This window comes from Onychomys torridus, chromosome 1 (genome assembly GCF_903995425.1).
Source record: "Onychomys torridus chromosome 1, mOncTor1.1, whole genome shotgun sequence".
NCBI classification, from domain to species: Eukaryota; Metazoa; Chordata; class Mammalia; order Rodentia; family Cricetidae; genus Onychomys; species Onychomys torridus.
The window spans coordinates 82,994,092-83,018,550 of record NC_050443.1 but is presented as its reverse complement, the minus strand read 5'-3'; the positions used below and the strand labels follow the sequence as shown (position 1 = coordinate 83,018,550).

The window sequence follows — 24,459 nt, the reverse complement described above, 5'->3', positions numbered from 1 at the left end:
TCATCAGATCCTAAAGAAAGATGTGAAAGTCACTGTTTGATTCGGTGAAACATTCGGAAGATGGCACGGCGGATCTCTTTGGTCTTGGCACTGTAAATGAGAGGGTTGAGTACAGGAGGCACAAAGAGGTAGATGTTGGACATGAGGACATGTATGTATCGTGGGACATGCTTCCCAAAGCGGTGTACTGTAGAGACCCCTATCATTGGCACATAAAATGCAAGTACAGCCAAGATATGTGACACACATGTGTTGAGAGCTTTGAGGCGTTCTTCATGAGAAGCAATGGCCATAACAGAACGCAAAATGAGCACATAAGAGAGGAAGATACAGAGCAGGTCCATACCAAAGGTGGACACAAGAACAAAGAGCCCATAGATACTGTTGATGGTGATATCAGCACAGGCAAGCTTCATCATGTCTGGGTGCAGGCAGTAGGAGTGGGAAAGAACATTGGATCTGCAGATTGGTAGCCTCTTGATGAGGAAGGGCAGAGGGAACAGGGTGATGAAGCTTCGAGCAGTCACAGCTAACCCCATCCCAGCAATGAATTCATTGGTGAGCACAGTGGCATAATGTAAGGGGTCACATATGGCCACATAGCGGTCAAAGCTCATGGCCAGAAGAATCCCCGACTCCATCATGGAGAAAGAGTGAATCAGGAACATCTGGACTAGGCAGGCATCAAAAGCAATGCTGCGGGCATCAAAGCAGAAGGTTCTAAGCACAGTGGGCAGTGTGGCCATGGACATGGCCACATCACTGAAAGACAACATGGACAGGAAGTAGTACATGGGAGCATGGAGGCTGGGCTCCACTCGCACGGCCTGCAGGATCACACTGTTTCCCCCAAGGGCCACAGCATACATCACACAGAGGGGCCCTGCCAGCCAGGGATGGAGGCTCTCCAGGCCAGGGATACCAGTCAGAAGGAAAGAAGGAGGGTGAGTGACATTGAACAGCGCCATAACAGGAAGAACCCAGGATGTGTCTCAGGGTCAGATCTTCTTGCTTGGAGAATTCCAAGAGCTGTGCATGCTGGAGGACAAGAAACCAGGAATCAACAGATACAGTAAAGAAGTCTCTACAACTAAACGCTGGTTCATGAAACCACTGGTTTGAGAACAATGCACGCACACTGTCTTTCTTTATATTTTATGTTCAACAAGCTACAGATGAGGATAACATTCCCGTTTCATGGATGTAGAAAGATGTTGTATTATACTTCAGAAATCTCATTTAACCATAAGGAACATGTTTCCATCATATGATTCTCACTTTTCATGAATTTTAGAAGCACCGTTCATCAGAAATATGTAAGCAGTAATGCAAGGGGATCATTGTTACAGAAGGAAAGCAAGTATTGGAGTTATCAATAACTCTTGGAAGTGCTTAAATAATTCATTGAAAACACCCTTTAGTCCAGGTATGTCATTATTATGGAGACAATTCCATATATATATATATATATATATATATATATATATATATATATGTATTTACAATTTCAGGAGTTGATATATCTTATTTATATGCATATGTGTTTGTTTGCATTTGTTTATGTACATGTGTGTACAGAAGCCAGTGGAAGCCAGAAGAGAGTTACAGGTAGTTGTGAGCTGCCGTGTAGGTGCTGGGAACTAAAGCTAGGCCCCTGAAGGGTAGCAAGTGCTCTTATGACTGAGCCATCTCTTTAGATCCCAGAGCTAGCATTTATCGGTAAATACTTGGGAGGTAAGGGGAAGGGACAATAAGAGACTGAGGTAATTGACCACATTTGAACATCACTTTTCACCGGCACAGTTATTGAAAACAGGGGATTTTAAAAATCAATAACAAAATGTTCTTTAAAAATCATAATAGGACACACCTTGGAAGGCAAATAAAAATTTTTATGTAAATAAGCTATATCAAATATTTAAAAAAATTAATATAAATTGATATGATACATAGAAAAATAGAGTAATAACAAAAAGTAAGGAAAGTACCCATGTATTTGTAAAGAGACAAAATAGATTCTATTTCTGAAAAAATGATAAATTCTAAGTATCCAATAGGTATACTCACCCTCAGATTATAGGAGGGCACTGTCCCCAAAAGAAACTTCCACACCTTGATAGGGTCTCACATATTCTCAAAATATCTGTTGTTCAAATGACACATTTGTGTCCTTCCACACTGGATTCAGCCTGACTTCCATCCATCTCCAATGAAACACTCATTTCCACTCTCTTCCTCACAATCTTGCTTTCTTCACACAGTTTTAGCCCCACATTCCTCCTATACTTCAACAAAGAAGTACACATGTCTTGTCTTGTTCATTCTCTCAGTTTATCAGATGTATAGGCAGCATTTACATGTGTAAACACACTCATGAATATTTATTTGATTTTTCATACTTCTAGCTACATACATGGAGGTTATTTTCTTCCAAATGTTTTAAGATCACTACTTATATGTTACTTAATTCTTGTAGCCATCCTTCTATGAGTGACTATATTGTGTCTTCTCTTATTCCAATGCTTTTGATATGATTCCATGTTTCACTGTCTCCTGATAGATAAGGGTAGTAGACTCCTCATCTGGCTGACTAGTTTTTCGCTTTTAGGGCCCCCTCCTTTGGGAGAACTCCAGAAATTCATACCAAAGCTAGACTTAGGTTGCTTTGCCCGAGAAACCCAGAACATTTATGTCACACAAAACACATAGATTCAAAGTGATTTAAGGAGATATGTTTTAGGCTTGAGGTTAGTAGTGGTGAGGTGTGCCTTCAGCTGCAATAGAAAAATAACACTCTTGACTTTTTCCTTCTCTAGTTTTCAAATAAGTATGGTCAGACTATGCTTTGAAAGTTCTCTTTGATGGGAGAAGAGGAGGAAGAGAACCAAGGGTCCCAGGTATTAATACCTAAACCACTGAGACAGTGTAAGGCTATGCAGCATTTTTTTCTTTTGGAAGTCTTTCTTAACTTCGCAGGGCACTGAAGAACTTCAGGTTCCCATCAAATCAGTTACCACCTCACTGTGCTTAGAACAATTGCCTCTCTCTTGTTTTTAGTACTCAATAATTGCATACCCTTGTCCCTTAAGGACTGAGTCATTAAGATCCAGAACTGGCCACCCTGAAATGACTTTTGTGTTTTCCATCTGACTAATTCCACATTTAGTTTTTGCAGCCCAGGCTGTCCTTGGACTTGTGATACCCCTGTCTCATCATCTAATCCTCTTGACTGCTTGAATAAAGGTGAGTGGCACTATGCTAAGTCTAATTCTTTGTAGAGCAACATAGAATAAAATTTGAAAACAAAAAAAGAGAATAGAACTATAGGGAACAGAGAGAAGAGAATTAAGCCTTAAGATGTGAATCTGTTTGAAGGAGAGTCATTCTAAGTCTAAGAAATCAAGTTTTAGAGTTTTTAGAAGAAATAATGCCTGAAAGATCCATGATTATACTTTTTTCTTAATTGGGTGGTTATGAGATTGTGAGCTTCTTGGATATCAGTGAATAAAGAAACAGACGAAGAAAAAAGAACATAGGTGTGTTGGCTACACTTTGTGCAAGGTTCTCTACAGAGACATGTTCAAGTGATTGTACATTTAACCCCTGACATATGTGGAAACAGTCTCAGTGATGAATGCTTACCTCAAAGGTCATGGTGAAGAAGTGATATACAGAGTTTTCATATAGATCTGTAGAACTGTCTGTCTACTCAGGATCTTGAAGAACCATTAAGATATTATAGGGGAAGGAGAAAACAGAAAATACAATTTTGTATCTCTGAGCAGAGGTTTCCCAGGAGCCTGTGAACCGGGAGGAAAATGACTCAAGCAGATACATGTGAAGAAGAGGACACTAACAGCACAGCTCCAAGGCCAAAGTTTCTTTTGCTTCTGGAAACTAGAATATGAATGTTAGTGTAGCTCTGCAGACGCTAATGTGATAAGGGAAGGTCCCTTTGGGTCAGACTGTTGTGGTTTCGTCCTGGCTCTGATACATACTAACTTTGGAAAAAAATAATCACTGTCTCTAGTGTATGGCTGTTTTGTTAAAGGACACTATACATCCTTCCCAGCTTTTATTTTATTTTATTTTTTTATAAAGCAATACTTGTGTATTACATAGTTATATAAAACTTAAATTTAGGTCATTAATATATATGAAACATTATTTTCAATAAAATTCGCATTACTTAAGGTTTATATCACAGCTTATTAAAGAATTCAACAATATTTGTGCTTGGGATCGAGAAAAAATTAGCATAAACTCTTTAGTCTTCTGGGTATTTCATAAGATGTATTTTTATTTTTTTTACTTAGTTTATTTCCCAGAAGTTATATTTTAAGCAAGGAAGCTACTTTTGAATATTAATTACATAGTCCTTCCCAGCTTTTAAACTATTATTTAATTAAGTAACAGATATTTATGAAGATTTTCATGGGTCTAGAAAGGAGCGAGAAATAGGCAGAGTTGGTTTCCAGGAAGGCTTGTTTATAGACCATAGTTTTCAATCTATAGCAAAACGAGAAAAAACCAGAAGTGACTATTTATGGCTCATCTGTAGGTATAGCTAGCTGACTTCTCTTAGTCTTTTTTATTTATTTTTATTTTTTTAGCTGGGGATTGAACCCAGGGCCTTGCATTTGCTAGGCAAGTGCTCTACCACAGAGCTAAATCCCCAACCCTCTTAGTCTTTTAATGTCCCAGGGACTTAAACAAGTCTGTCTCAAAGGTTATAAAGTAAATTTCAGCAAAAATGTTTTCTCATAATGTGAGGTAAATATTAATTTTTTATTTTAAATTGAGATTATAATATAATTACATAATTTATTCCTTCACTTTTCTGCTTCCAACCTCCCTATATGTCCCTTCTTATTCTCTTTCAGATTCATAGCCTCTTTTACATTAATTGTTTTTATATGAATATATATTATATACACACACATCCATATATCCCTATGTACATACACACATATATACACACATATTGCTTAATATCACTTACTTAATCAATGTAATGTTACTAATATGTATATTTTCAGAGATGATCACTTGGTATTGGATAATCAGTTATCTGGGGAATGCTAGTATGCCATTTAGAATGGAAAATGTAAGAGTGAAGTTTGATTACCTGTGTTTAAGCTTTTGGGCCAAGGACAGTGGGAAGTCTTGAGTTCTGAGTCCCACTTTGTTGCCTGAACTTGAGGCAGTGTTGTTAAACCCCAGAAAGCTTGACTTTTTTTTTTTTTTTGAGCTGAGGATCGAACCCAGGGCCTTGTGCTTGCTAGGCAAGCGCTCTACCACTGAGCTAAATCCCCAACCCAAGTTTGACTTTTGAAGCTTGGAAGTTGTCCATGGGAAGTGAGTTACATTGGAAGTTGACCATGGGAAGTGAGTTACTTGGTGATGTAATTCCAAAATGAGTGAGTGGCATCTATAGAGCAAGAACCCATTTTTTCAGCTCCTCATATTTCTGCCATCTCTATTCATTCTACTCGGAATCTGCCATCAAGAAACCACCTATCTAGCCCATTATACTCTCACCTACTTGTACTCAGTTAAACCCTCTTGTGAGTTGGATTTCAGAGATCAGCCATCTCAGCCCCCATCAAGTTTCAGAACTCACCAGAAGACAGGCAGATGAGGGACCCTCTCAGAACATGCTCTTCTTTTCTCTGGACTGAATTCATGCCTATTAATTTTATATCTCATCCTAATCTCCACAGAGAGAGCACACTGATACTGACTTTGTGCCTGGGAAATCTTCAGGGAGGTCTAGGTCTCCTGAGGTCTTTAAAGAGACTGATACAATTAAATCATGTACTCTTTTAGCTGAAAATAAGTTCAGGTAATTCTCACACCAACATGACACATCATTTGAAGATTTACCTGTGAGGCCCAATGCCCAAGAAATCTCAGCTTTATGCCATAGGCAATGTGTAAGCCCAGGAAATAAAGGGTGAAGAGAAAATAAGTCTATATTTTTATTCTTATCCCTTGAAAGTGTTGAGTGGGCCCAGTTATTCCTAAATCCTCTGTTGAAACTCAGTTCTCTGAATTTTGGGGATCATATCCAGATAGTGAAGTATCTTCGGATGAGTAGTTAGAAATTATGGTCTAGTGTAACCACACAACTACCCAGCATTCAGTTACACCTTTGGTCTCCTCCCATTCTTCACTTGCTAACACAAGTCTCTGGATTCTTATCTAGGGAAGAGGGAAGTTCCATGGTTTACTGGCATTTAGGTATTTAGTTTATCTATTAAATAATAGATAAATAATTCAGAGCTAGTTTTTCATTTGTTGATTTCCTATTCAAAGAAGCTCCTCTTCATTGTTTTCTCATTCTGTATTTGATTTAAACTAATATGTCATTGGTATTTATATTTATGAGTCCATCCAAAACCCAGATTTTTGCTTTGTTAGAGCCATGTACTCATTTGAAAAGGGTACAAGCCAGAATCATGCTGTTCTATCTAGGATGTGCCTCATCCATGAAATGCAAGGCTTCCTCTGCTCCATGAATGTCTGATCTCAAAGCTCCAATCGCTTCTCACTCAGTCCTGGGAAGTGGCAACTTCCACATTTATTTCTAGTTAACATGTGTTAAGTGCACATCATGTTCTGTTAATAGTAGGATTCAGATGTTTGTGAGTCTCATTCCAGGAAGCAACAAAATCGAGATTACTTATAGTCCAGTCAAAACATAAGAACCAAAACAACTTATATACAGAATTATTAACCATGTGTTAGAGAGCATTGAGAAGTTTTTGCACCCTGAAGGCCTCTCCGCTGATGCAGCAAACTGAATCAGACTGAATTGGAAAAGCCCAGGTTTAATGGGTAAAGCACTCCCAGGTAATTCCTGGCCCTTCAGAGAGGACACTGGAAGAACCACCTGTCTGTTTTCTGGGATGCAGCTTATATACTCTGTGGGAGTGGTCTTGAGCCTCTTTAGGGGAGGAGCTGTGTTTGGCGGGCTTTGAAGGAGCAGGTTTAGGGAAAGAGATAGGGGAGGTGAGTTGAGGTGGATCTTCCCCCATAACATTCTAGACTCTTTGGGTATAGGGATGTTAGGGTGCCAGGGTTTGAGGTTGAGATCCCACCCAAACATTCCAGACTCTTTGAGTATAGGGATGCCACAGTGCCAGGGGTTGAGGTGAAGCTCCCACCCAAACAAGCATGACAGATAAAACAAAATTCAAAATTATCATTAGAACTAGCAAATTCAGAAAACGGCTTCTAAGTCTAGGATGAGAAAAAGGAGGGATCTGGAATTATTAAATGGTACAATCTTGAAATAACAGGCCACAAAGCTGAAAGTGAAGATTTTGTAGGAGAGGCCATGGATTAGGTGGTCTTGGGCTCTCCAGAGTTCAGTGAAGAGGTTACTTGTGATAGATATTTTAAAGGGGTTTGGAGGAGGTTTTTTTTTTTTTTCTGGTTTGTTTTGAGGTAATTTTAAGAACACATAGTAACTTGTTTTGAGAAATCTTGGAAAGCTGCAGAGTGGAACCAGCTAATGCTTCTGGTATTAGTCACTTGTTTTCAAGTGGAGAAGTAATATTGGAATAACCCAGTAGGACAAACCAAATGTGGCCATACAACCTGCTTCTGGACCTGGTTCTTCATGCCCCATGGCCACTTATCTTAGGTGCTGACTGTCAAAGCAGGAACACAGTTTGAAGTGCTTAGCTATAAAATCACAAACAAGTAGCACTGAAGGTAGAGCTGAGAGATTAGTTACAAGATAACGAGCATGATAACTTCAAATGAATTTTATCCTGGACATTGTCTATGCAGATTGCAAAGCAAATGAGAAAATGAAGAGCAGACAGTGATGTATCTTGGAGATTTACAATAACCAGATGCTCCTACTATGCAATGACATGAGCTGGAATTATTAGATAGCAGCAAAGCTGAACCCAAGAAAAGAAGGAATGGAAGAGGTGTGATCTACCTGAGTGACACCTGGAGGTAACGCTGGGGCAGAGAGACTCTACATACCTGTGAATGCTTCCCACCAGCTGAATTTATCTGAAAAGTGGCTGATAGAGGACTTTGGAATATTCCCAAAATAACAGTTGAGCACTTGCTGTATGGAGAACAGACAGCCAAGGGTAAGAAGTGGATTCTAAGGCATACAAACCTTGCCTTGATAGAACAAAAACATGGTTAATTCATCTTACTCTGATTATAATGTTAGTATTGTAGGATAAATGGTCTCCCATGGGTTTTCATATTCATAATAAGCACTATGCAAAGAACTAATTCACCATAAGACGCTGAAACGTGACCAAGTAACCGACAATTCTGTCAACTTCTGAGGAATGGAGATTTTATTGTACATAACTTCTTCAAAGTCAGTCAGATTTCTCTGGGAGCTACTTTAGTGTTTATATATTAGTGAATCTTACTCTTGTCTTTGAATCTGACCTTCCCAAAGAGGACTGATGGCTCTTTGTTCATAATGCTGTCTATTTTCCATGAAAATGTGGTTGTGCATGGTTCCTATCTACTCACGTGTCCATTCTATTAACCATTTATATATTCATCTTGCTTTTTGGAAACTTTTCAAATATATGACATAATTACACCCCCTAAATGTGTGAGCATTTATATTATTTATTGAAATTCAATAATTTGCATGGCTCTTTGGTCTCTTGCAAATATATAGAATGTGGATATTAGTAAATAACCAAAGTGTCCAAGAAAGCACCTGTGGGATCTCAGGGTGACTATGGCTGTGGGTTTCCCTGCATCATATGTAGTATGTTGATATTTCCATCAAGGAAATATTGACACACTAGTGGGTATAGATGATGACATCAAAATTACTGAGGCCAAGCATGAAATCCTCTTGGGAGCAATTCTCCTTTGGAACAGCTCCCTTATTCATTGATGGCACCCTGCTAATTATGCTACTTTCCTGCTATCTACTTCATAAAGAGTTTTGGGATTTGGAAGGAGTGATAAATTTGTGTCCTAAAGGGATGAATTGAGGCCGCTCTGACGGCTGGACCCACAGCACAGCACATTCAGCGACAGAGAAAAGGCACAGCTCCCATCCAGTGAGTGCTCCTCCCTCAAACTGACCATGGTGATTCTTACCCAGATAACTTAAATGCTGTCATTTTGATACATAATCTATGTATCTCTCCTCCACAATGGACCAAATGTATCTCCTTTTAAAGTCAAGGATCACAGGAAAGTGCCAGGTTCTATCTAAATCAAAACTCTAATACGAGACTATTTGTTATTAGGCTAAGGAGATGATGCATCAATTTATATTTTGTCTTGAGGGTTTTTAAAAACGTCTTATTTTAAAAGCCTGTATTTTGAATTATGATTACTGGTACTCAGCTACAAAAACAAGCAAACAAAAACAAAACCCCACAGGAACAAACTTCCCATTCAACAGCATGCTTTTTAATTTTTAGTTGATTTCTTTGTTGATTGTCTAATGAGAACATAATTGGTGAGAGTATTGTGTGTTTGCTAATGATGCATTTGTTATTTCTTGTGTGAGTATGTGTGCGGAGAGTGTATTTATAAGTAAAGGAGTACACACACACACACACACACGTATAAACACGAACAAATATTTGTAATATATTATGTAATGCCAATAAAGCAGCCATAGGTTTTCCTAAGTTTTATGGCATAATAGTGTCAGGTGTGACAAAGGACGATGTGGTAAGTTCTGTGTATTCACGTCACTCTTATGGATGTGATATAGTGACTATAGATGCTTGGACATGCTTGTATGGAAGTATAAATGCATATTTCCTGAGGTATTAGAGGAGCTCTGGATATATATGTACATGCTCAAATATGCTGTTTGCCATCTTCTGACCTTTATTTCTAGAGTGGTTGCAACTGAAGGGCTTTGACTAATACACAAACAGAAAATCAAAGAAAAGACTTCAGTTGGAGTGGGAATTGCTTTATGTGGGAGGTTTTGAGAGCTTTTACCCAGACAGGAAGGTCTGGCACCTTCATCTATTCCTTCAGTTGGCTCACCAGAGCAAAGGAAAGGAACTGAGATTAATCTTCGTTTTGGAAGAGTTCTTAGTATTCCTTGGAGCTGACAATTTTTCCATTTCGTATTGATCCAGAGACAGTCTACAATAAAAAAAAATAAAACAGATCAGATCTGTATAGACTAAGTCTGAAAAAAACTTATTAGAGACATCATCCTGATTTGAAATAGAAAGAGAAGTTGGCAGAGAATAAATGACAAGAAGCCCCACAGTGAAAGGAACGTTTTCATTTCTCAATTGGAGGAGACAGAAGCCAAGACATAGATTTCCTCTCATACCTCTTACATGTTTAGGATTATGACTAGTAAGTTTACTTTCTCCAGACTCTTGTCACCATCAAATTTCAGTGTGCTTACCTAGGATACTAAGAATAGAATGACAACTCCAGAAATGGCAAGGATCTAAGGAGAAATTTTACTTATGTACCAATATAGAGCTTTAATTTTGGGCTTTCAGGCATCATGGAAGCACCTTTGAACAAAAACTACAAAAGTAGTCTTTTATGATGTGGTTTCTTGGTGTTCATGATTCTATTATTTCTTTTACTGGCATTATTATGGCTGCTTAAAGATAGAGAAAGAGGTTCCTATAAAGGAAGAATACACAAAGAAACTAATGTAGGTAGAAAATTAAGATGTAGATTTTAAGGGAAGCTGGTAGAAAGTGGATCTGGGGGAGAGGGACCCTGAAATTTTATTTTACATCTGTGGTTTTCTATATGAATTTCAAAGAGAAGAAAGGCAGAGGTCAGGGTAACTGTGAGTATATCAGGAAGGGCATGAAAGAGGAAAAGCTAATGGATAAATTGACCAGGAGAAAATGGAGCGACTATAGAGTTTCCTAAGCAAGGCACAAACATTAGATGGCAAGAGAGCTGGGCGGTAAAAATCTAACATTGAAATGTAAAAACATGGAATTTAAGAATTCAGAGGTAGGATTGTGTGTGTGTGTGTGTGTGTGTGTGTGTGTGTGTGTGTGTGTGTGTGTGTTGACAATTTCAGGGTGACCATAGCACTGGGAAGTTAAGGCAAAGCTGGTTAAAGGTTATTGGAGCCACAGTTTTGTGGCTACATTTAGTTTATCTATGCTATCAACTGGTGAGTTCCCAAAGGCATGGGCATTTTCTTATTTCTGGTCTACCTTAACTAATGTTTTTCTCTCCAGTTCCCAGGATATGATTTCTGGAGTCTAGGGGGAAGTGGTAGAATACTGTAGTGAATGGTATGGCCAGAGGGCTTTGCTCACGTGGGCTTCTACCCTGGTGCTATGTTATAGGCACTCATTTTATCACCAGCCTTTCATAGAGTTTCCACTCTGTCCTTGGGAGTATACTGTGCCTGACAGTACAGAAATAAATGGACATATGTTCCTTTCTCAAGAAACTAACAGGCTGATGGGGAAGGTAGAATGCAGGCACACACATTAAATCTCTGACATTTTGTGTTGGAGACAGGATATCTGAAAGAAAGAAAGTGAAGAACTCCCTTCACATCCCCTCTTGGGTCTAACCCTCATCTGCATTCTCCCATCTGCCTGCCATGCTAGGCTTGAATGGCACTCCCTTCCAGCCAGCCACACTACAGCTGACAGGCATTCCTGGGATGCAGACAGGCCAAGCTTGGATTGCCCTGATTTTCTGCTTCCTCTACTTCATCTCCATTTCAGGTAACCTCAGTATCATTGCTCTGGTCATTCGGGAACCTCCACTGCACCAGCCCATGTACTATTTCCTCTCTATGCTCTCTCTCAATGATCTGGGAGTGTCCCTATCTACACTTCCCACTGTGCTTGCTACCTTCTGCTTCAACTACCGCCATGTTGGTTTTGATGCCTGTCTGGTCCAGATGTTCTTCATTCACACGTTTTCTTTCATGGAATCTGGCATACTTCTTGCCATGAGCTTTGACCGTTTTGTGGCTATCTGTGATCCACTACGTTATTCCACTGTGCTTACCAATAGCCGCATCTTGGCTATGGGCCTGGGTATCCTTACCAAAAGTTTCACTACCCTCTTCCCTTTCCCTTTTCTTGTAAAACGATTGCCCTTTTGCAAGGGCAATGTGTTGCATCACTCATATTGCCTCCATCCGGATCTGATGAAAGTGGCATGTGGAGACATCCATGTTAATAATATCTATGGCCTCTTTGTGGTCATTTTCACATATGGTGTGGATTCAGTTTTCATCCTTCTGTCCTATGCATTGATCTTAAGAGCTGTATTGGCCATTGCTTCCCAGGAGCAGCGACTCAAGGCACTTAACACCTGTATATCACACATCTGTGCAGTGCTAGCCTTTTATGTCCCCATAATTGCCGTCTCTATGATCCACCGCTTCTGGAAAAGTGCTCCAGCTGTTGTTCATGTTATGATGTCCAACGTCTATCTTTTTGTACCTCCCATGCTCAACCCCATCATCTATAGCGTGAAGACCAAGGAGATACGCAAAGGCATCCTCAAGGTCTTCCATAAATCTCAGACTTGAGGAATACTGCAGATACCAAGGGAGCTCCTTTAGAGGAAGGACTGTGTTTTGTCTGCCAAATTTAAGAATTTGCTAAAACAACATAGAAGACTCAAGCTCTTAATAGTTGTGAATTTGAAATCAATAAAACAATGTCTAACTTAATACAATGATGTACTTAGTTATTGGTCACTGACTGTGATAATCCTATGCTAGTTACTAAGAATGTTATAATGGTGAATATAATACATTACTAAATGAACAGAGATACATGTCAAAAGATGTACAAACAACTGATATCCTGAAAAAAAATGTTGGTTATTTTTCAGGAATAACAAAAGTCTTACAGGGCAAACTGTCTTGAACACAGGGAATTCTAAAATCACAAGGAACGAGCTGGTAAAGTTAAATGAAAAAAAAATGCTATGGAGGTTTGGTGTTGATATATTTACAGAAATAAGGACAGGCTATGTTAGGTGGCTAGGAATTAGCTTCTGAAAGATGACAGAGGTTAGATAGAGTGTTTACTTCAGGATGGTAGCATGAAGGGAGGGCTAAGGTCTTGCCCCAAAAAATACTTTGCCTGAGATAAAATATTTAGCCAGAAAATTTAGAGCCTCAGCTCTCCAGTTGTGATCCAATAGGCAACACAACACACTTCAAATCTTGTTAGAGAACAGAATCTTGAGCTCCTCATTCACTTTACCAAGTGAGAACTACATTAAATAAGAACTTGATGACTGTACCTGAGAAAGCATAGTAAGTCTCAGAAGACTTTCCAGGTACCAAGTGCTGTACACTTGCTGTGGGGTAAGGGTGATTGGACACATAGTACTAAGTGTTTGAAAACAGTTCTCTGTGTGTAATTCCCAGACCAGCATCATGAGTCACACCTGGAAATTTGTGGGCCATGACAACTCCAAGGACCCTTCCCTAAGTTCATGAAAGAGATTCTGGAGAGTGGATACAGCAGTTTGTGTCTTAATAAATTGCCTGACTTATTCTGATATCTTTAACTTGGAATATTTGGGGAAAGGCATAATTAATTTTGTTCAATGAAGTTTCCTCTTCAGAAGCATGGGAACAAGGTCTAAAGAGATTATTCAAGTCCAGTGGATGGTTCATAGAGCTGGGGAAAACTAATTCATCTCAGCAGTGTGGTATCCATGGTGAAGAGAGCGCAGACTTACTGCCATCCCATCGCAGCGAGGTGGTGGAGGTTAAACAAGCTTGGCTTCAGATGAGAGTTTGATGAGCATCCTCCAGTCATCTCACACTGGCTGTCCCAGGATAGGCTTCCCTTTCCTCACAATTCTGATCCCTGTTATCTAAACCCACCCGACATAAAAAAAATTTAGATGAGACTGTCAAATAAGTAGATAGAACTAAAGAGAAAAGCAGGTTAGCTTTTAAGATGAGATGAGGGATCAGAGTGTATCAATGAGAATTCAATTTGTATAAGTGCCCTGACAAGGAAGTTTCCTGAGAAATCATTTACTCTACTGTGAAACATTCCACTTATGCTTAAAAGGATGTATTTATTTCTCCACTTAAACTTTCAGCTTGGAGGAACCTCATGATTTCTATCACAAATGGCTAAAATTTAACACAACATTCATTTAGAATGTTTTATTAGTGTATATTTGTTTTACTGGTGTGTTTTATAATAGTATTTTCATTCAAGCATGTCAAGTGCTTTGAACATATTCCCCCATTACATTTTCCTGTTCTCCATCTCCTCTCTACTAGTTCCCATGACTTCTTAAATAGTTCTTTTACTACCTTAATGTCTTGTGTGTGTGTGTGTGTGTGTGTGTGTATGTGTGTGTGTGTGTGTGTGTGTGTGTGTGTGAGAGAGAGAGAGAGAGAGAGAGAGAGAGAGAGAGAGAGAGATCTATATGTGAGAGAAAGCAACAAAGTTTTCTTTCTGAATCTGTACTACTTTGTAGTGAGCACATAAAATAGTTTATGACATTTTCATGTAAGTATATTTATCATGTGGGCTTGTATTCACTCCCACAAACATTTCCTTGTCTCCCCTCCTCCCTCCTGTTAGTTTTTTCTGCCTCCAAATAGTCCTCCTTTTGTTTTCATATTACAAACAAACGTGCACACACAGACACATGTGTGCACACACACACATAAATGCATGCACACACAAACATGCACACATACATGCTCACATACATACACACATATTCACATACACATGCTCACACATTTGCATAATCACACAAGGCCATGTAGTATGTCTTTATTTTCTCTTATCTATTTTCCCTCCCTGTTGCCTTTTTACTTTCATATTATCTAAACATTTCATATCTATTCACATTTAAATGTAGATTCTGTATATGAGAAAAACATAATGTTTTTCTTTCTAAATCTGGATTATTTTGCTTCACAAGGAGAACTTGATTTGCAAATGACCTAATTTCATTCTCTTTCCAGCTGATTAAAATTCTATCTCATGGGTATAACATGCTTTATCCATTCATCTGTTGATGGGCATGTAGGCAGGTTCTACATCTTGACTATTATGACTAGTCCTGCAATAAACATGAATGTGCAAATGTCTTCTCACTGGTGACTGCTGGCATTTACAATAAACATTTTATGTCAATATTTGCAATGATGTTATGTATTGCACTGATATTATAGTATTATCACTACTGGAATGAATAAATATTTGAGATTTAAAAGAAAATTTATCCATTCACTTGATAGATATAGCTGCAGATTTTGTAAAAGGACAAAAGCCAAAGGTCACTAGAGACATGGAAGAGTCACAGCACCCCATGACTTTTGAAATCAATTCTGTGATGTTACAATATTATTTTTATCTAAGTTCTTTTGAATTTTACATCTAAGTTTCAAACTCATTATTCCAGTCCAACTAATAGTATAACAACAATTATTTCCACCTCATCTTCCAATACTCCAGAACTCCACAGGAGGAGAAATCTCTTTGCCAAACTCCATTTTCCTTTCCACTCTCATGCACTGCTTGACAGAAAGAGAAATCAGCTTTCCTTTCATTTTTTCCTCAACAAGGCCTCATTCAATCAGAAACCAAAATGAAGAAAAGGTACATGAAATATTTATATAGAAGAACAGACACAGAAGAAAAACCTACTGGGGGTGGGAAATTGGGATCTGCCTCAAAGCTTATGGTAAGGCTATTATATACACTACATTCAACTCAAATCAAACAAGCCTTTTCCCACGTGAATAACTGTCTCATATAGATATTTAACTATTCTAAGAAAATCAAGTTCAAAGTTGAAAGAAAGTCAATGTCTTACAATTGTGAAGCAGTCAGGGTACCTGGGTAGGACTCAACCAATATCTGTGTAAGTTTGAGTCTCACGTTCCTTCATTGCCCTGAAATGTCTATTCTAGCAGAGGCCCTGAACTTGTGGAAGTTGGTGGAGGGTTCAGTAGAAGATCAAAGTATTGAATAGGAAACCGGCTAGGGGACAGTAGGAATAAATGGATGAATGTAACCAAGGTCAAATTCTGATTGCTTAAGTCCTCAGCTCTCTGAGCTCTCTTTTCATAAACTTCAGGTTCTGCCTGGAAACTGGAACTGTTTAAAGTTTAGTATTCAAAGATCATGCCTCTGGATTCTAAGCACAATTTTAATTTTGGCCTGGTTATTTGTGCAAGGATGAGAGTTTCAGGTAGTGAGCCCAGAAGTTCTTTTCTCTATCTTCATCATATGGAAGGAGCTGAAATTTTTATCTCTGGGGAGAGAGGATAAAATCTCTCCAAGGGAAAAAGTTTTTAAAAAGTTTTTGATTTTCATTCCCCAAGTGAGATCTCATCCTCTTCATTTCCCAGTACAGCTCATTCATCATCACACTGGGACAAAAGAGAACTCCAAAGCTCTTGCCTCGATATATAAAGTTCATCTTCTGTTTTGACTAGTGGCTGCCTGAGGCCACTCTGGAACCATTGCAAACTTTGGCCATCTATAAATCTAAGGATTCATTCATAAAGCCCTCTCAGGTGATGTTGAATCTGTGTTTTCTTGATATGTGTGCAAGAAGTATAATTTTATCTATCATCCTATTCACTTTTCAATCATTATGATCATGCTTCTGTATTTTCGAATTTCTGTTAATTCCTCTGTGTATTTGAATAGATGCTATGATTTGTTTAGTCAATGACAGAGAGGTTAAAACAACAAACAAGTCAACAAATCTCACAGTTATGTAGGTTTTCTGTAGAAAGAGTAATACTGATTCAAATGCCCTATGGTTTCCAAGGTGCTTTCAGTTGGGATTGGCAGAGGTGAACTTAGTAATACACATGATATAATAATAATAATAATAATAATAATAATAATAATAATAATAATAGTGCCCCCATAACATTGGCTAAAAACTAGTCTCTGTCATGTCTCACAATGATCCACAGTCATTAGAAATTCTGTCACAGAATGGAAGAGACCTTGATTGCCTGCAACCTTAGGCCTGAGGTCAGGCAGAGAGCTGCACAGATCTTTAATCTCAGTTCAGCAGGTGCAGATAGCTCCCTCCATACTCCCATGTGGGCTTATTCTGTCTTTGAATATCTCTACTGTCTACAAACAATGTACCTTTAACTCTGGGAAAAACATTCCTCTTATGAGCTTCGAACTACCTTCTGGTGACCCCCACACTTACTCACCTCCTGTCATCCCTGGCCCCACTCATCTCCACTGTAGTCCCCTCTTGTTAAAGCTCACTATCCCAATTTTTTCCGAAGTACCCCATGTGGATTTTTTTCATGAGTCACTGTTGGTTTGATGACTGTCTAGAATATGGAACCCAGGACTCTCAATTTTGGCTGGGCATCACATCTAAACTTCTATTCATCTAGTCATGCTTCTGATTTTCCAAAAGCACAATCATAGAAGGTACTGTGGAGGGTACTTGATCAGTCAAAAATAAGACCTTAAAAGAGTCCATAGTCTAACAGGGAGGGCAGAAGTACACACAGTGTGTACCAATCATTTTTCTAGAAACAATTACAAGTGAGTTACGGGGCATATTTGTTTGGGTTTTGTTTATTTATTTTTGAGGCAGAGTCTCCTATATAGCTGTCCCTAGAACTTGCTATGCAGACCAGGCTAGCCCTGAACTCAGAGATCTGCCTGCCTCTGATTCCCAAGGTGTGTACCACCATGCCCTGCTATGAAGTTAATTTCTTCAATGAGTTTCTAGAGTTTTCAAAATACCCTCATTGAAGACATATTCACAAATTTCAACAGATAGATACCACAGCAGTATGCACTACAAATAATAAAAAGACAAAGGAAGACCACTGCTGGGCACTACCAGCCACCTGAGTATTAACTCTGTAACCAGCACAGGATTACCTCTCAGCTTCAAATGGCACTATGGTAAGTTTGGCTAATGTAAACCTGATACCAATAATGGGAAAAATATGATCCTCAGCACAAGAAAGCTGAATAGTGTTTTTGGAATATTTCTCTTTGTGGAAATCAACAGTATTAGAATACTTTTAGAAAAGAATAAAAAGTCAATTGTAGAGCCATATTTTTAAACTGGTAGACTGTCCCAAGAATGATGCAGGAATCAGTAAAGTGGTAAGGAGATAACTTTGAAAGATTCATTTCATGGACTATCGCTATGCCCAAGAATTTAGGCTTAAAATAAATACAAGAGAATACTTGTTCTCAAGAAGAATTTTAAGCATGTTTCTGGATAGAAATATTATAAATTATAAACAATAATTGTCAATATTTGTTATAAATACTGTTATATTCTGCTCAAGCAATCTATAAAATCTTATAAAGTTAGGACTAAGATAAATTTTTATTTATGTTTACCCAGTATTATGAAAAGCTGTCATTGTGTAAACTGTTCATTCATGTTAAATTTACTCTCCAGAAGGAATCATGCCAAAAGAACCTGGGTGGTCTGTGAATTAAAACCTAGAATTCTGAGAAGTAGACAAAGGAATTTAGTATGAGCAATGTGCAGCATGGAGAAGAATTATAAAGTACCATTTTTGAAACTTCAGTTATTGCTTATATATTTCGATTATTTATCATCCAATATTTTTACACAAATTTGCTATGTATTTAAACTTAGGCAAATATTAGGAATTACTGGAAAAATGGATGGGGTGGATGTTGGGGCAGGCCAATTCATAATCCTGGTTCTGGGCCTGGGCAGCTGCAGTGTTGGTCTGCCCACCAGTTCACCACTGTCCTCATCACCTCAACACTGAGTAATCATGAATGAGTCACATAGAAGCAGTGATTCACATATCTACTCTGTTGTGAATGACTAAACACATGACTGGAACTTACTTAGCTTGAGTATCATTGCATTTACTGTTCAAATTTATTTTAGAAAATTTATTTACTATGCTAACTACCATTCATTATATTACATCGTATTAAACTATACCACATAATTCTAAACTTTAGTATTTTCACATTCTGATTGGTCCCTTGATGGCTGATGGAGCCATTTATCTGCATTTTTGCTCAGTCCATGGATTCAGGGTCAAATCTCATTTTGTAGCACTTCATCATTGATAGGTTTGCTAAACTCTGTTTTCTACTCATAGGTAACTTGTAAGTTCACATTTTCAACTAGAACTTTAGTTTCCAGCCTTCTAAAGGCACAATCTCAATTTATTCAATATATTGCTTCCTGCCTGGAATAGACTGAGAACATGTGGACATAAGTACTTACTTAGGTTTTCTTGTCTTCTCATATTTACAGTAGCGGAGTGAAAATTTAGCTCCATAATGACTCTAACCTAGATTAGAGATTCACTTTCACCACCTTAGAAAATCAGAAACATGAGCCCTGAATATCAATATTCCCTAACTTCTACTCATTTAAATATGAGAATACTGTACCTTCGTTTTATAAGAGAATAAACAAAAAAGCAATCTCTTATAAGATTGAGAAATCTGAAATAACTCTTTGACATGTAATAGGTGGGCACTGGGGACTTAGAGGACCATGAAGAAAGGCTGAATGTCTTTTAGGTTGCTTTACCCACCGCCTTCCTCACTTCCTTCAGTTTTTATAGTGGATGCTAACAGGTATTACTCAACAGGTGTTGGCTAACTTCAGTTTCTTTCAAACACAGGTGAAGACTTATCTCTATTGTTGGTGTCATGGGAGCAGAGAACAATGAAAGTCTTGACCTGCTATCAGTCTTCCTGACTGGAATTCCAGGACTGGAGGCCCAACATGGCTGGCTCTCCATTCCCTTTTTCATCATGTACATGGTTGCCATTGTGGGCAACAGCCTTATCATGGCAGCAGTTCAGGCAGACTCAGCTCTCCATGAGCCAATGTACTTGTTCCTCTCCATGCTGGCCATCTCTGAGGTGGGAGTCTCGGTGTCCACACTGCCCACTGTTATGGGCATTCTTTGGCTTGATGCATATAGAATTAACTTTGATGGCTGTTTGGCCCAAATGTTCTTCATTCACACTTTCTCTGGCATGGAGTCAGGAGTCCTATTGGCCATGAGTTATGACCGCTTTGTAGCCATCTACAACCCTCTCCGCTATACAGCCATCCTAACTCTGCCTCGGATCATATTCATGGGAATGGGTATTACACTGAAGAGCATTGCACTCATGGGCCCACTTCCAATTCTTTTAAAACAACTGCCATATTGTCACATAAATGTCCTCTCCCATTCCTATTGCCTCCACTCAGACCTGATCCAGCTGCCTTGTGCAGATACTAGGCTGAACAGCATTCTTGGCTTGGCCATTGTCCTGGCCACTTTTGGGCTGGACTCACTGCTCATTGTGGTTTCTTATGGGCTCATTCTTTACACAGTGATGGGTATTGCTTCTGGGGAGGGTCGGAGGAAGGCACTCAACACATGTGTGTCACATATCTGTGCAGTGCTTATATATTATGTGCCTATGATTGGTGTGTCCGTGATGCATCGTGTTGCGAAGCATGCGTCACCAGTGGTCCATACACTCATGTCGAGCATTTATCTTTTTGTGCCACCAGTGCTCAATCCCATTATATACAGTGTCAAGACACGTCCAATTCAACAGGGAATTGCCTCCTTGTTCTCCTGCAAGAAGGGATTGATCTGAATCACAGACTTGGGGCGGGGACAGGAATTGTTATTGAATCCATAAACTCTGGTTGTAAGTTTCCCACAGGTACAGTTTTTGGTTAAGCATTTGACAATGAAAATGAGGAAGGAATTCATAGCATTACTACAAATTTGATTCTGAATTACAAGTGACATACTCAAATGCATCCCATCTTACATTTTATTGACATACATGTGTCTCTGAATACACACATCCATACTTTTCTTCTCTAATCACATATAATAATTGAAGGCAGAGATAATAAATTTACTTTTTATTCCATCCTAACTCTTGGCAAATAGCAAGTTAATAATAGTTTTGAGATTTAATAGTATATAAACTAAAATAAATAAAAAACTCGCTTTTATGGGATTCCAAGGGATGAAGTGTCCCCCTTAATTAAGAAAGGCAATTTTGGAAATGTGCCTTTGAATGAGTATACTTTTCCTGTTTGCCCCAGATAGTCATGGTTTAAACATTTTCTTTATTATGATAGAACCCCCTTTGACTCTGAAATTGTCCATGTTTAAATAGTAAATTATGTTATAACTTACCTATGAAGCTACCTTGCTATATAAGTAAGGAAGTGATTCTTCCTCCAACACACTGTGCAATGTTTTCCACAACCAGAATTCATGTGTATTTAATGACTCTGGGATGTGCATTGACTGAATGATCTCAACAGAGGCATAAAGTAAAACATGAGCAGACTCAGCTGCCCAGGCATGATTCTTGAGTGATCTGTCTTCCCCCTGCCTTCCTTCCAGCCCCTCATCCTCATCCTTCATTTGTTCAACACACTGTGAGGTATGTTCTGTTCTCTTCCTTGACACCTTATCTCACTCAGCTCTGTAAGCACAGGTCTAATCATTTCTTTCTCCATTTGCCTGTGGTCTCATAGAAAGCCTCATCCAATAGGGATGGCCATACTCTCACCTCTGCAACCTCAGCTTCTTGTGTAGAGTTGGTTCACATGTCTAGCACCAGGCCCTCAGCCTCTCTCAACTCAAGGCCCCCAATTACAATGACAATATTTTCCATTTTGTAGACCATTCCTCCCTATTCACTTAGTTCAGCAGTCACCTGTACACAGTAATTTTTTGAATTACTTGTTTTGTTTGGAACAGCAATTATAAAAATTTTGTTTATATATTCTCTAAGACAACAAAAAAATCTGTCTAGCTTAAGTGTTTTCAGGTTGATAGCTAATATTTTATAATAAATATATGTAGTTGATGAGAGTTCATTTTCAGAGATATTATAGTAGGTTTAAATTAGTTCATCATACACTTAAATACTCCATGAGTCTAGATATATAATGTTTTAATAAATGACTTTAGTAATTTGAGAATATATTCTATAACAGATATTTACATCAACACATTTGTTGCCTTAAATTCACTTTTTATTTTTGTCTCCAACAAAGCCTTGACTATGAAGTACATTTTTGTGCTTGAAATTATTTAATGTTTATTCTATTATAAATATATGTGACAAAACACACACACATACATACATACATATTTAAATATGTGTTTCCAAAATAGCTATCCTATATTGTTGTTAAAAACCCTTGAATTTGAAAGAGAGAAAGTCTGATATACAGGAGGGTTTGGAGGGAGAAAAGGGAAGGGAGCCATGATGTAATTATAATATCAAAAAATAAAAGAAGCAGTTAAAAAAAACTAAAAAGTACACTTAGCATATAATTTATGTAAACAATAGAAGATTAAAAATTTTTACATTACATGAAAAATTTAGATAGGAAGTGATCTCTTAATGATATGAACAATTATTTTGATCTCAAATAAATATTTGTTAATAAATGAGACCTAGGTTCGTGTGCATTTTACTTTCTGTTTTTCCTGCAGATGTTAACACTGGAAAGCTTGATAACAGACATAAGGAGAGGATATCAAAGTTGCTTGATAACAGACATTAGAAGCTGATATCAGAGTTGTTCTGTTACTGTTCAGAGCCATTGCTTAGCGGATGCTTCTGGAAGCAAATCCCACAATTTAAGTGAACTCTGCATGGAATTAATTAAATTGTTTCTCACATTCCTGTTTCCCCAAACTCTCAGTTTCTTAAACTTATTCTGCTTCAGCACTTGATAGATAGCATTTATTTGTCTTTCATGTAGCACCAAGGCCTGTGGTTTATTTTTTCTTCAACTGGTCTCCTAGTCCATGGAGTTTCTTCCATTCTTATGAGGTAAAATTATATAAGAACCCATGTTTAATTAAATCCTAGCATTTAGTAATGAAAGAGGCAAGTGAAGGCTATAGCGTCAATGAGCATGTTCATATATTATAAGAATTTTGAGTTTACAAAAGAAAATAATATACATTACCATATGTTCAAAACACTGTGGAGAAGAAAGAAAAATTCTACATTTTAAAAATGGATTTCTTCATCTCAAAGGCAAGTGGTTAGAGAAAAGCAAACCTGAGCTTCAAAAAAAAATTCTCCTTTTAATCTCCAGTCAGACAGCAATGTCTCTTCTATCAGCTGGGAGTGTTCTACAGAGCACCTGTTCTTCTCTGCATCTTTGCTATGCACAATTTATGGTGTAATATTTATGCTTGATCCATGTTACATACATAAGATCACTCCTTTCAATGTGAACGTCAATCTTCAGTGCACTTTTCTCTGCAAGAGGAGGCGAGTGATTCCCTGGCGGATCTGCTTGGTCTTTGCACTGTAAATGATGGGGTTCATCACAGGAGGTGCCAACAAGTAGATATTGGCCATGAGAACATGGACCAATGGAGAGGCATGCTTGGCAAAGCGGTGAGTCATAGACACACCAACCATGGGGACATAGAGAACCAGAACAGCCAGCATGTGGGACAGACAGTTGTTAAGAGCCCGGAGTCGCTCAGTCCAAGTGGCTGTGTTCAAGATACTTTTCAGGATGAGTGCATAGGACAGTACAATGAGCAGAGGGTCTAACACAATAATGAGCAGAACCAGAGCAAATCCATACCAGCTGTTGACCCTGATGTCAGCACAGACCAGGTGAATCATATCCTGGTGGAGGCAGTAGGAGTGAGAGAGAATGTGGGAATGGCAGAAGGGCAGGCGCTTGAGCAGGAAAAGGGAGGGAAGAACAGCTAAAACACAGCGGCAAATGATGGTCAACCCAATTCTAACAATGACTTCATTGGTGAGGATGGAGGCATAATGGAGTGGGCGGCAGATGGCCACATAACGGTCAAAGGACATAGACAAAAGAACAGATGATTCCATAAAGGAAAACCCATGGAGGAAGAAGAACTGGGCAAAGCAGGCCTCAAAGCTGATTTCCCGAATGTTGAACCAGAGGAGCTGCATGACGGTGGGCAGTGTGGTGAGAGTGAGACCCAGGTCAGTGAGGGCCAGCATGGAGAGGAAGAGGTACATGGGCTGGCGGAGAGATGGCTCTGTGCGGATGACAGTGAGAATGGTGATGTTTCCCATAATGGAGATGGTATAGAGGCAGAAGAAGGGGATGGAGATCCAGAGATGGAGAGCCTCAAATCCAGGGATGCCCGTGAGGATGAAGTAGAATGGATCGTGAGTGGTATTAGTTACTTCTGACATGCTTGGTGGATGCAACATCCAGAATTTGCATTCCACATTAAGAACAGCATTAGTATGATACTGTAACAGATTCATTGTTCATATAATCAGTACAATCAAGGGTATAGGCTACAGATCACCCCTGAGTCATTCAACAACCAGAAGCTGAACACTGAGGATTTGCATATAAATTTCTATTCAAGATAAACTTATTTCTTTCAACTTGTATTCCTCATGCTGTGTACTAATATTTAGCTATATATTTCCTCTGGTAACATGTACTATGATGACT

At 38.6% G+C, this 24,459-nt stretch overlaps 4 protein-coding genes across 4 annotated transcripts; 2 read left to right on the top strand and 2 right to left on the bottom strand.

The window, feature by feature from the left end:
* Nucleotides 1-29: 29 nt before the first annotated feature.
* Nucleotides 30-968, bottom strand: LOC118572488 (olfactory receptor 51I2). The gene has a single exon (XM_036172159.1). It carries the CDS (start codon nt 966-968, stop codon nt 30-32), a length of 939 nt encoding a protein of 312 aa, XP_036028052.1.
* Nucleotides 969-11,578: 10,610 nt separating this feature from the next.
* On the top strand, nt 11,579-12,523 carry LOC118573929 (olfactory receptor 51I1). The gene has a single exon (XM_036174504.1). It carries the CDS (start codon nt 11,579-11,581, stop codon nt 12,521-12,523), a length of 945 nt encoding a protein of 314 aa, XP_036030397.1.
* A 7,126-nt stretch (nt 12,524-19,649) lies between these two features.
* On the top strand, nt 19,650-20,600 carry LOC118576708 (olfactory receptor 51I2-like). The gene has a single exon (XM_036176915.1). It carries the CDS (start codon nt 19,650-19,652, stop codon nt 20,598-20,600), a length of 951 nt encoding a protein of 316 aa, XP_036032808.1.
* Nucleotides 20,601-23,240: 2,640 nt separating this feature from the next.
* Nucleotides 23,241-24,206, bottom strand: LOC118576670 (olfactory receptor 51Q1). Its single transcript, XM_036176873.1, has one exon. The coding sequence runs from the start codon at nt 24,204-24,206 to the stop codon at nt 23,241-23,243; it is 966 nt and encodes a 321-aa protein (XP_036032766.1).
* Between the last annotated feature and the right edge of the window lie 253 nt (nt 24,207-24,459).

What these genes read in the sequence shown, in the direction of transcription:
- LOC118572488 (XM_036172159.1), bottom strand. Translation starts at nt 968, where the DNA reads ATGGCGCTGTTCAATGTCACTCACCCTCCTTCTTTCCTTCTGACTGGT.
- LOC118576670 (XM_036176873.1), bottom strand. Translation starts at nt 24,206, where the DNA reads ATGTTGCATCCACCAAGCATGTCAGAAGTAACTAATACCACTCACGAT.
- LOC118576708 (XM_036176915.1), top strand. Translation starts at nt 19,650, where the DNA reads ATGGGAGCAGAGAACAATGAAAGTCTTGACCTGCTATCAGTCTTCCTG.
- LOC118573929 (XM_036174504.1), top strand. Translation starts at nt 11,579, where the DNA reads ATGCTAGGCTTGAATGGCACTCCCTTCCAGCCAGCCACACTACAGCTG.